General features: G+C 35.5%; 1 protein-coding gene across 1 annotated transcript in view; it reads right to left on the bottom strand.

The window, feature by feature from the left end:
- The window catches only part of HCN1 (hyperpolarization activated cyclic nucleotide gated potassium channel 1), a 447,227-nt gene that overhangs the window by 49,541 nt on the left and 385,055 nt on the right, over positions 1-12,631 (bottom strand). The window contains 1 exon segment of the mRNA XM_052659217.1: positions 2,483-2,723. Within this exon segment, the coding sequence (XP_052515177.1) occupies positions 2,483-2,723 (241 nt within the window).

Raw genomic sequence — 12,631 nt, 5'->3', positions numbered from 1 at the left:
AATACAAAGTAATAAGAACCATTTATGAATACCTCACTCATGATAACAAAAAGTTTCACTTGAATTTGTCTTGTAGAATAAACCTGATATGTTAAGGCAGATTTCCTGACTTTCTCTAAAGAAAACATTTCAGTTTCTTACTGTTGAGTAATATTTAACTATTAAACTTGCCAATGTCAGACATTGTAGTATTAATCATTGTCTTTAATGTTAAATCAGAACTGGCACTAAGAGACATTAACAGTCATTCCCTGTCACTTGTTCTAACAAGTTAAAACTGTAATAACAATGTAGTGAAACTAAATAAAATAGAAATAAATATGGAAAATATTTTCATAATTTTGCAGTGCAAAAAAACCCACTGTAGAAACACAAATGCTCTAAGATTCAAATCGATTAGACAATAATGAAAATCAGAATGACAAAATAAAAAATTAGAAAGAAAGTTTAAAAAGAAGTAAAAATTATGGAGAGAACAGTTACAGTATATCAAAAATACATTAGGGACATTTCTGTAAATTTGCTTTAAGAAGACAAACAACACATTAAAAAAGCAAAAATTGCAATAAAAAATCAAATAAAAATAAGCCATATCTATGAAGAAATGCCTTAGTATCACTGTTACTAATGGAAGTACAAAGTAAATAATAAGGGGATGTCAATTTTACTTATTAGGAGGAAAAATATAAAAATCAATGGGCAAAGCAATGTAGAAATTGGCAGTTTCATCAAAGAAATGATTTGATGTTTTTTTCAACTTAAAGGTATGCATAGAATTTTGCCCAGTAAATCAACTCATAGGTAAGTTTTGTACATTTGCACAAATATAAATATATACCTTATTAAAGTAAAAAGCTGGAAACAACTCAAAATGTCAGGATTTTTAGCAAGGCAAATAGCCCCTTGTGATGGTTAATTTATGTGTCAATTTGACTGGTCACAGGATGCCCAGAAATATATAATCTGGGATATGTCTATGAGGGTGTTCCTAGATGAGATTAGTATTTCAATCAGGTGACTCAGTAGTCTGCCCTCTTCAGGGTAGGTGTACTCCAAATCCACTGGGGGCTGAATAGAGAGAAAAAAAAAGAAGAAGGGGAGACGAATATTTTTTCCTATTGCATTGCTTGAGCTAACATCTCAACTCATCCACCTTCAGATTGGATTTACATCAGACTGAATTTAATCACCCATTTTCCTGTTCTTCAGTTTCCGATGCAGATCATAGTATTTGTCAGCCTCCACACTCATGAGTCAATATCTCATAATAAATCTCCTTTTTGTATGTGTGTGTATATATATATATACACACACACACACACAATCTCCTATTGCTTCCATTTTTCTAGAAATCCCTGAGTAATATATCACACAACTAGAAGCTATATTCCCCAGCCTTCCTTATACCTAGAGGTACTCTTTTAAGTAAATTCTGGCCAATCGTGTGTGAATAGAGGTGAAGTTGGCTATTCTGGGCACACATCTAAAGAGAAACTGCTCATTCTTCAGTTGCTCTGCCCCATTCTCCCTTCCTGTGGTCCATATTGTGGAGAGGAATCAATTTGTCTTGTATAAAACAGGAAAATACTCTAGAGGATGGCAGACCAGCAAAATAAATAAAATCTGCATGCCTAAAAACTGTCTTGGAGAGAGTCATTAAACCCTCTTGGGACTTCTGTGTGAGAGAAAAACATACTTTCTATCTGCTTAAGCCACTATTATTTGGTTCTGGTTTAAGAGGCTGAAGTGATATTCTAACTAATACAACAGTAAGTGCATATGCACTGGACACGTGACACTGAGATGTGAAAACATACCAGTTTTCAATGAAAAATGTTGCCTGCCATATCAGTAAACAAATGATGTTCAGCTATCAATCAATCACATTATAGCCACCCAGTGGTGAGCCCAGAGCAAACTGAGGAGAGAAACAGGATGCCCACCACCTACCAGTCAACCGCTGCAGCCACCCCAGATGATGCACTCAGAGGATACTAAGGATGAGAAAGCACAGAAACCAGCCCTAGATAACTGAAGTGCATATCAAAAGAATAATTTCAATGAGCCCAGACTCTTGCATCTTTTCATACAAAGAAAAGCACTAAATTCTTTAATTTGAGATATCTGGTTTTCTCTAACCAACAGTAATCATTCCATGTTTCAACTACCTGGTCTTTGTTGCAAAAACTGCTATATACCCTGGCTCCTCCCTTACCTCTTGGAGCAGTCTCTCAGAGTTAACTGAGATACTGTGTCCTGGGCTTAAGTCCTCAGTTTTGTCTGCCAAATAAAACATAATTCTCAACTTTTAGGTTATGCATTTTTTTCAGTCGACACACTATAGACACTTTTATCAGAATTCAAATACAAGTCCACATTCAAACCCAATAAATCAACATTCTGACATCTCTAAAATTCTGATAAAGATACATATTGCAAGCAAATTAGATTTCATCTGAGTTACATTTTCTTTTTTACTAACCTCCAAAGTATGAGCCATCTGTCAGCTTCATTTCTTTACTGGATTTTGTGATGACACCAGCAACACCATGTTGAATGAAATACATTTTTTTACCCACAGCTCCTTCTCGTATGATATAATCTCCAGGTTGAAACACCTCAAATCTCAACTTGCTCAGCATGGCAGTCACGAAATTAGGATCCGCATTAGCAAAAAGAGGCATTGTAGCCACTAGTTTTCGGCAGTTGAAGTTGACTATCTCCTAAAGAGGGCAAGAGTAAACAAAAATTAAGAGAGATTAATCATATCAAGAAGCAAAACAGGTGCTGAAATTAAGATCTCTATATAGTATAACACTGTAATTTAAATTAAGAAACAAAAATACATAAACTCTAATAATCCACATATTTCTTCAAAGTCAGGGATTATGTTTTATTATTGAGTTGAAATGTTGTATTCCTAGTACATAGAGTCATATAGGCATGTATTAAACATCAAGACATACTAATTAAATATATACAAGTTCACCTTTTATAACTTCCTATTCTTTTATCATTCTTTATACAAAATTAGAATTAAAATGTGGAAGGGTTTTAGTCTCCCTTTTATCTTTTTATGAAGAAAAGAAACCACATCACTTCCTATTAACCTTGATGTTACTGCCTCTGTGGTCCATTGTGTTGAACAATCTAATTTGTACCTACTGACTGGAATTCTGAAACAAGAGCCCAGCTGCCAACAAAATGCCAACAGCATTCTGATGTTTTTTGTTAATGTCATTCATATTATGGGAAGGAGACTTGATATTGTTCACATTACACAAAGGAGACTCTAATTTGTCTATAATCTATAATTATAAATTCAATTTGTTTCTGGGTTAGATCAGAAAATTACCCTTTCAAAACCTCCTGGGTTATCATTGGAAGTTTTGGACTGGACAGAGGCCATATTTTCCTTTTTCTAAATTGCTTTCCTTATGGGATCGGGTCAGTTCTAAATTAGGAGATTTATACACCAGATTAGACACAGTGCTATCAGTATGAACCAAAACAAGGATATGGGACCAACCAGTTTTAATGCTGAAAGTTAGATATGGAACAGAATAAACAATGGGAATCTAAATTTCACTTCAATGCCATTTTTTAGAAATACCTTCTCCAAAGCCTCCCGCCCCCACCCCAAAGAACAGGGTTGGACCTGAATTTGTGAGCATGCTTAAGAGACATATAAAACAAAGTCACCTCTGCCAAGAGATGGAAAAAGGGCAAAAAGATTCAGAGATATTAAAAGGGAAGGAGATCTGAATTCCTGCTTTGGGAATACAAACTTCTAGATTCCAATATGGGGAAAGAAACTTTCCTCAATCTTCTTCATAAAATAATTTGATATTTAATATTCCAGGATAGTTAAAAAATTCCAGTTGATGCAGAAGGCACAGAATTTTGAGTCCAACATGGAAAAGAAAGTGTTTCATCCTCAACAATATGCTATGAATTCAGCAAAGCAGATAAGTATCTCTAATAGTGGAGTTTCATGGGAACTAGTGAAATATTTAAAAATCAGCAGCAATAACCAGAAAGTGAACATAAAGACAAAAGCAAGAGAAGGGTATTACATGTGGTACTTGGTACAGCATCATTCAAGCTCTATAATGCACAGTAGACATTTGGGTGGCTATATCTAGGGGCATTTGTGATCAATTTTAACTGGTGTGAAGACCTGTGGTTGGAGTGGGGGACTACAGTAAGTTCAGCACACAGTTAAGTGTTCAATCTATATGCATAATGTATGAGTAGACAGAAGGAAGGGATAAAAAAGAAGAAAAGAAGGAAGGAAAGGGGCTAAAAGGGAAAGGAGGAAGATGGAGTTTTGGCACTGGAAAACAAAGTACTCACAAAACTTGGCTTATATTCCTATTGGGAAGTGGCTATTTAAAATTCTTAAAATGCTTTCTCAAGTCAATAGTTTGAGAAATAAGCCTTATGTATATAAAAATGTGGTTTTCACTATTCAAAATATTGGATCTTCCACACAAAAAAACACATGAAGGTAAAGGTGAACCATTCAAGGTACCCAAGGTAACCACATGAATTAAAAAGAGACAGAAATATATTATTAAAATGATCAGATTGCTTGTTTGAAAGTTAACGATATTACGTGTAAAATGACATGGAAGTATCCTGCATAGGAAATTGAAAATAAGCCAGGTTGCAGAGAAAATAAGCTTTCAAACAAAATAATAAAATAATCTTTTCATCTATATTCTTTGATTTGAAGGATACAGATTTTTCTCTTCATTGTTTTCTCACTTTTATTTTAGAAAATAATTGAAAGCATATTTTACAAGAAATTAAACTGGTCTTTATTTACATGGGTAATTCTTTTCTATGATGCATCACATATTCAGGTTCATCACTGGAGCTGCCTTGATTATATTACTGTGAAAATAATTTCATATTATTGTTAATTTGAAGGAATCCATTCATTTTCTCTCTGTGGAACTTTTACCTCCTTGTGAATTCTTTCTGATCTAAACTGTAAATTCTAATAGAACTTGGAGAGCAAAAGACATAATGGGACAGAAAGTTATTGGCACTGAAAAGCTCTTCCTCTTCCCATGAAGTCTGCTTGCTTCGAGAGCATATAGTTTAATGGACTTCCCTGGTAGCCCAACTGGTAAAGAATCCTCCTGCAATGCACAAGACCCCGGGTTGATTCCTGGGTTGGGAAGATCCCCTGGAGAAGGGATAGGCTACCCACTCCAGAATTCTGGCCTGGAGAATTCCATGGACTACAGTCCATGGGGTTGCAGAGAGTCGGACACAACTAATTGACTTTCAGTTTAATGGAAACAATCAAGTGATTCTTGAGGTTAGCAAAGTTTTTAAAAGCTCTTCCCCATCAATCATATTTCTTTATAGCACATTTTCTTAGAGAGAACATATTTAGCTAAGTTATTAATATCTTTCTATTAGTAAAACAAAACTTTTAACACTCCTCCTCTTTAATCACAGGTCCTTATAGCACATTCACTTAAATAAAACACACAGTAAAGTTATTAATATCTCTACTCTCCATCCAGATTCCTTATGGCAGTTGTTCTAATGAGGGTTTTTAGTGACATGTCTGGCTTGAGTTAGGAGTATTGTCTGTACACAATACATTGAGGAACATTTTCTCCCTAAGGCAATCAGACATATGGCCCTGACTTTGAGATAAGAAAGTATGACCCCATGGACCCACCAAGGCTCCTCTGTCCATGGAATTTTCCAGGCAATGGAGTGAGTAGCCATTCCCTTCTACAGAGGATATTTGCAACCCAGGGATCAAACTTGGGTCTCCCGCATTGCAGGCAGATTCTTTACCATCTGAGCCACCAGTGAAAGTGAAAGTGTTAGTTGTTCAGTCATGTACGACTCTTTGTGATTCCATGGACTGTAGCCCGCCAGGCTTTATCTGTCTCAGTGATTACTCTTTTGCGCTATCTCAGTGATTCCTCTGTCCATGGAATTCTCCAACCAAGAATACTGGGTTGCCATTCCCTTCACCAGGGGATCTTCCTCACACAAGGATCGAACGCAGGTCTCCTGCATTACAAGCAGATTCTTTACCAACTGAGCCACCAGGGAAGCCACCAGGGAAGTCCAGCAGGGAATCAGACACATGGCCCTGAGCTTGATAATAAAGTACTCTAGATTACTAAGTTTACTTCATAACTTAAGAAAGTAAAAGTATTTCTTCCTCAAGAATCGTATCATACCAGATAGTATGGGAGTGCTAGAAAACAAATAAAGAAACAAACAAAAACATGAACAAGAAGCCCACACAATGAAAAGGATATTTCAAAGAGGCCAACTAAAAGAGCTATCAAGCCAGTGCTGTAACAACTTGAGTAACAAAACAAATAATTGGTTTAACTTCAAAGTGTCAGATAAATACGAGCCTGAAAAAAAAAAAAAAAGTGAAAGAGTTAGTTACTCAATCATGTCTGACTCTTTGTGACTCCATGAACTGTAGCCACCAGGTTCCTCTGTCCATGGGACTCTCCAGGCAAGAATACTGGAGTGGGTAGCCATTCCCTTCTCCAGGGGATCTTCCCAACCCAGGAATTGAAGCTGGGTCTCCTGAATTGCAGGCAGATTCTTTACTGTCTGAGCCACCACGGAATCCCAAAATATACATATATACATAAATAACTTGTACATATATAAATAAATATATACATATATACATATTTATGGGCTTCCCTGGTGGCTCAGACGGTAAAGCGTCTGCCTGTAATGTGGGAGACCAGGGTTCGATTCCTGGGTTGGGAAGATCCCCTGGAGAAGGAAATGGCAATCCACTCCAGCACTCTTGCCTGGAAAATCCCATGGACGGAGGAGCCTGATAGGCTACAGTCCATGGGGTTGCAAAGAGTTGGACACGACTGAGCGACTTCATTTTTTTTTCATACATATGTATATGTACATATATAAATAAATAACTGAGTAAGTTAAAAAGTAGAGGAAAACACACAAATCTCCTTTTTAAATTCCAAATAAATCAACTTTTATATATTGAAAACACAGCATAATATAACAACAAGACAATGACAATGAAGAATCCTACATTTGATCTTACTTTGCCATGTCAGTTTCAGATACAAAAGCCTTTCTTTTTCAGCAGTCCATCCCAATATTTTGCTAAAGTACAACAGGATTATTCAGGTTAATTTTTAGTGTTGAGGATATTTTTTAACTATAATATGGATATTGTTAAAGTGTACGTCTTAAACATACACAGGTCTTAGATGAATTTTTAAAATATATATGAACCTACATAACCTCCTGGATCCACGTACAGAACAATTTTTAGAAGGTTTCCTTTTTTCCTTTTCCAATCAAGCCCAGAGGTTCTCACTGTTCTGACATATCACTATAAGCAGTCGTACTTGAAATTCGCACAAATGGCGTCACACACTGCAGAGTCTTTAATGTCTTCCCTCTTTTGCTCATCATCATGTCAGTGTGATTCATCCATGCTGTTGTGTGGCAGCAGTTCTTTCTTTTTATATTTCAGGCTGTATTTCATTCTATGACTATGTCACAGTTTATTTCTCCATCCACCTTTCATGACACTTGGGTTGTTTCCAGTTTCAGGCTAATAAAATCAGCCTGTTATAAACATTCTTGAAGTGCCTTATGCACTGATTTCTCTTGCATATTTACCTTGCGTTGGAACTGCTGGGTAATTGGATAATCATGTTTTTAACTTTGGTAGATACCGCCAAAAGTTTTCTAAAATGATTATATTATTTTTCACATATACCAGCAGTAAGTACATTGAGTTGCCCTACATCATTAGAAAAACTTTATAACTCTTAATTTTAGCCATTAGCCATTATGGTTCAGATGGTAAAGAATCTGCCTGCAATGTGGGAGACCTGGGTTAGATCCCTGGGTAGGGGAGATCCCCTAGAGAAGGCAACTCACTCCAGTATTCTTGCCTGGAAAATTCCATGGACAGAGGAACCTGATGGGCTGCAGTCTGTGGAGTCATAAAGAGTCAGACATGACTGACTGACTAACACTTTCACTTTCATTAGCTATTAGGAGATACGTGGTTTCATTTTACATTCTGCCAGTGATTAATGTTGCTATGGACATTTTCATAGGCTCATTGGTCAGATGAATAGTTTGTTTGGTGAAGTGTCCAGTCAATAGTTTTCCCTGATTTTTCTATTTAAGGAGTTCTTTTTATATTCTTGACAGGAGCTCTTTGCTGGGATATGTAGTGCGAATAGCTTCTTCCCATCTGTGGTTTGCCTTTTCACTCTCAATGGTATCTTTTATTGTTGGTAATTTGATTTCTAGTTTGTTTAACTTTATGACAATAAGAAAAAATGGGCTTTGATATATTTAGATTGCTTCAGGGATTTATTTTAACCATAAATCTGTGCTTTGGAATCACACACATTCTGTAACCTTGGGAAATTTTATGCAATATCTTCTTTGTTATTAAAAAGAATAGCAGTATTTTAAGGTTCCTTCTAGCACTACAATTCTTTATTGACAACTTGAGTATCATTCTGGAAAATTTTGTGAAACATTTTGTTCTCCTCCATTCTACAATATTTTATTTCACACAGTATAGCTCTAAAAAGTTTTAAGCGTGGTCGCTATAAATATAATTACCATCATTGCAATAATGAATCATAGAGTAATCTTAACAAAACAGAATTGCTGCCACATTGCTAAATTCTTACACCCAACACACTCTGTATTTTTAGACTATATGAAGCTCACAAGGTTTTCCTTCTAAGAACTTATGTTAGACAGCCATTCAAATGGCATCCAATGTGCAGACTTTTATGTGCACTTTAGAAACAACTAAGTGCATATAGTCAAATCTATATCAAATGAAACCTTATCACCTAGAACATCCTATAAAATGGTGCTGCTGATGTTGTCCTAGTTGTTTTTTTTTTTTTTTTTTTTCCAATTCAGTGGCCCAGTATAGGTAGAATCTAAACAGAGTAACTGGATATATTAGGGGTCTCTTTAAAGCAGAAATAATTTTAAGGATGAATTCAATAAAAATAAGAGATGATATTTATGGGGTTCTTCTTGGTTCCAGGTATTGATTTAAACAAAGCTGTACAAGTATTGGATTTTCCCCGTAGCTCAGACGGTAAAGAATCTGCCTTCAATGCAGGTGACCTGGGTTCGAACCCTGGGTCAGGACAATCCTCTGGAGAAGGGAATGGCAATTCACTCCAGTATTCTTGCCTGGAGAATCCCATGGACAGAGGAGCCTGGTGCGTCACAGTCCATGGGTTCGCAAAGAGTCACACATGACTGAGCGACTAACACTACTTTAGGAGTGGAGTCTATTTCCCACTACTACTACAAGTATTAAATTATTTTATCCTCCCGAAATCCTATGCTTTAGGTATTATTACTACTCTACTCTATAGAAGACATTGAATAATATGTCAAAGACAACAAAATTTCAAGGAAAACTATGGTTTATTGGATAGCCCAGCTCCCTCAGTATTCGGACCAATTCTAAGAAGTCATCTTGCACGCGTGCCCAGTCATATCTGACTCGTTATGACCCGTGGACTGTAGCCTGCCAGGTTCCTCTGTCCATGAGATTTTCCAGGCAAGAATACTGGAGAGGCTTATCTTTTCCTACTCGAGGGGATCTTTCCAACCCAGGAATTAAACTCATGTCTCCTATAGCTCCTGCACTGCAGGTAATTCTTTACCACGGAGCCACTGGGGAAGCTCATAAGAAGTCATCTTACCTTTGCACATAACTACAATTGCTACAAGCCAGAAGATTCTGATATAAACTATAAATTTTTTCATTAGAACTTTGCACATGTTGAGAACCTGACATGTGGAGTGGCAAGCTGATGGCTACAAATTGGCTGCTTTTATTTCCCCAAAGCAATTATTTTTAAAGATCTGAATCTGCTGATCTTTATATTGGCATCTATGCTCCAATTTGCCAGCTTTTACATTTTTTATTATTATGACCATTTTTATCTTTTATTTATTTTGAATTAATTTTTATTGAAGTACAGTTGATTTACAGTGTGTTAGTTTCCGCTGTATAGCAAAGTGAATCAGATTTGCCACAGTTTTTAAAACATGCTACTTCATACAATTTGGCTGTCTGACTGGCTTTGTAAATCAATAGATTCTGAGATCTTTGAACTGTAAAGCAAGAGACTGCAAGAAGACAGAGGGAGAGCAGAGTTTCTTGTTATTGTTTGTGGGGGTATGTCTTGTGTTACAGGAAACAGTGTCGATGTGTACCCTTGACACCTCCCTTTTAAGAAATGTTTCTTCAGTGATATCTCTGGTTTTCCCTACATACCCCCGAAAGGAACACTGTAATTTGACAAGTTAAAGATGCTATGTGGAAGGGAAAGAAAGGGAATAATGTATATTAGGCACCCATTTTAAGGAGGTACTTTACATATTATGCCTCATTTATTCCTAGAGGATAACAACCAAAGGATGAACTTGAATTTGATTTTATTTCCCCACATATATAAGGAATGAAGACAGAGGAGCTTAGAGAGAAAATACATTGTCCAAGCCACAGAGCTAGAATACATCTAGGGAAACTCATCATTATTATTTGACTTCCCAACCATTGTTCATTCACTCCATTATGGGCCTCCCTATTACCTGGATCAAAGTCACAAAAGCTGAGCAGTTAAAATTAACTCACACTCCTATATTTTGCAATTCTCTGTGCTTAGGAATGAAAAATAGTCACTTTTATTATTTCATAACTTTTTCAATCAAAAACTTTACCCATTTCAGACAAATACCTATTCTTTTTTACTTCAATGTATTTCTACTTCTCCAATGTAGAATAATGTAGTTTACATTTTAAACTAATTTGAATTCATTTAAACTAATTTTATACAGTATACATATTTTCAGGGCAGATTATTACATGGGTATATAACTGTTACATAATTCTTCAAAAATAAAAAAATTCTAGCTTACATATATATATGTAAAGGATCTTTGAGTCTATTACATGTGATCCAGTTGCTATGAAAATATAGCTGCTTGAACAATAATTATCAAAAGTTATTTTGAAAACTGAGAAAAATAATGTTTCTCTTATGTACTTAATTTTATCTTCAATTATCAACATTCATTTATATAGCTGGTAAATAAGAAGCATCTCCTCTGTCCAGAAATTAGTGCAAAATGTAAACATGCAAGAAGACAAATGAAATCTTGAAGCATAGCTAAATAATTTGAACTCATGAATTCATTTCCTCAAACATGAACTCATTTCCTCAAACAACCCCATGACACAGTCACAAATGTTGAGGGGAAAGAATGAGATATTGGTGTCAGAAATTATACAATAGTTAATTTAAAAATAAGCATTGTAAACCTGGAGCCAAAAGATACTTAAAAAGGATGTTAGGCTTCAGGTAGTTGCTCTGAACCTGAAGTTTTATGAGAACTGATATATACCATATTAGTGTCTTATGGGATACAGATGGTGCTTTCATAAGATTTTCAAAGGAGCCATTACCATCAAGAGGGTAAGTACCACTAGCCTAAATGTAGTATAATGACTTTGATGATGATTATAGTTAATATTTATTGAATGCTTATGACAGAGGAGCCTGGCAAGCTACAGTCTATGGTGTTGTAAAGAGTCGGATATGACCGAACACTTGTCAGTCAGTCATTGAACGCTTTGGGTTTTCTCCTTTAATTACAGCAACCTGACACAGCTATATTATTAACCCAGCAATACAGATGAGCCAAATAATTTTCAAATAGGTTGTCATTTCACAAAAATCACATAGCAGGTAGGAACTGAGTCCAATATTTAAAAGTATACAGTCTGTTTCTAGAGTAACCTTGTCTAACATAGTAGTCATTGGCCACATTGAGTTACTGACCATTAGTAAATATTTAATTTATTTACTTTTAACCACTTATCAGCTTTAACTTTAAAGCTGATAATTTAGTTATTAGAAAATATTAAATTTTTTGGAAAAACTTGGAAAAGTGACTATAGTTTTTAACTGTAAATTTTATTAAACCTATATAAAGATCAAGCAATATAAAAAATTAACATTCTAACTGAAATATTCTGTCAGAATGGCTATCATCAAAAAGTCTACAAACAATAAGTGCTGGAGATGGTGTGGAGAAAAGGGAACCCTCCTAAACTGTTGATGAGAATGTAACTTGGTACCGCCACTATGGAGAACAACATGGAGGTTCCTTATAAAAACTAAAAATAGAGCTACCATATGATCCAGCAATATGAATTCTGGGCATATATCTGCATAAAATGATAATTCAAAAAGATATAGGCACCACAGTGTTCACTGCAGCACTATTTACAATAGCCAAGATATGAAAGCAACCTAGATGTCCATCAACAGATTAGTGGATAAAGATGCAGTACATATATACAATGAAATATTACTCAGCCATAAAAAGAATGAAATTATGCCATTTGTAGCAACATAGATGGACCTAGAGATTGTCATAGTAAACAGACAAGGACAAATACCATATGACATTGCATAAATGAGGAATCTAAAAACAAAAGAACTCTCTTATGAAACAAAAACAGATCCACAGACATAGGAAACAAACTTATGGTTACCAAAGGGAAATGGGA

This window comes from Budorcas taxicolor, chromosome 20 (assembly GCF_023091745.1).
Source record: "Budorcas taxicolor isolate Tak-1 chromosome 20, Takin1.1, whole genome shotgun sequence".
Lineage (NCBI taxonomy): Eukaryota > Metazoa > Chordata > Mammalia > Artiodactyla > Bovidae > Budorcas > Budorcas taxicolor.
This window is presented reverse-complemented; position numbering and strand designations above follow the sequence as displayed.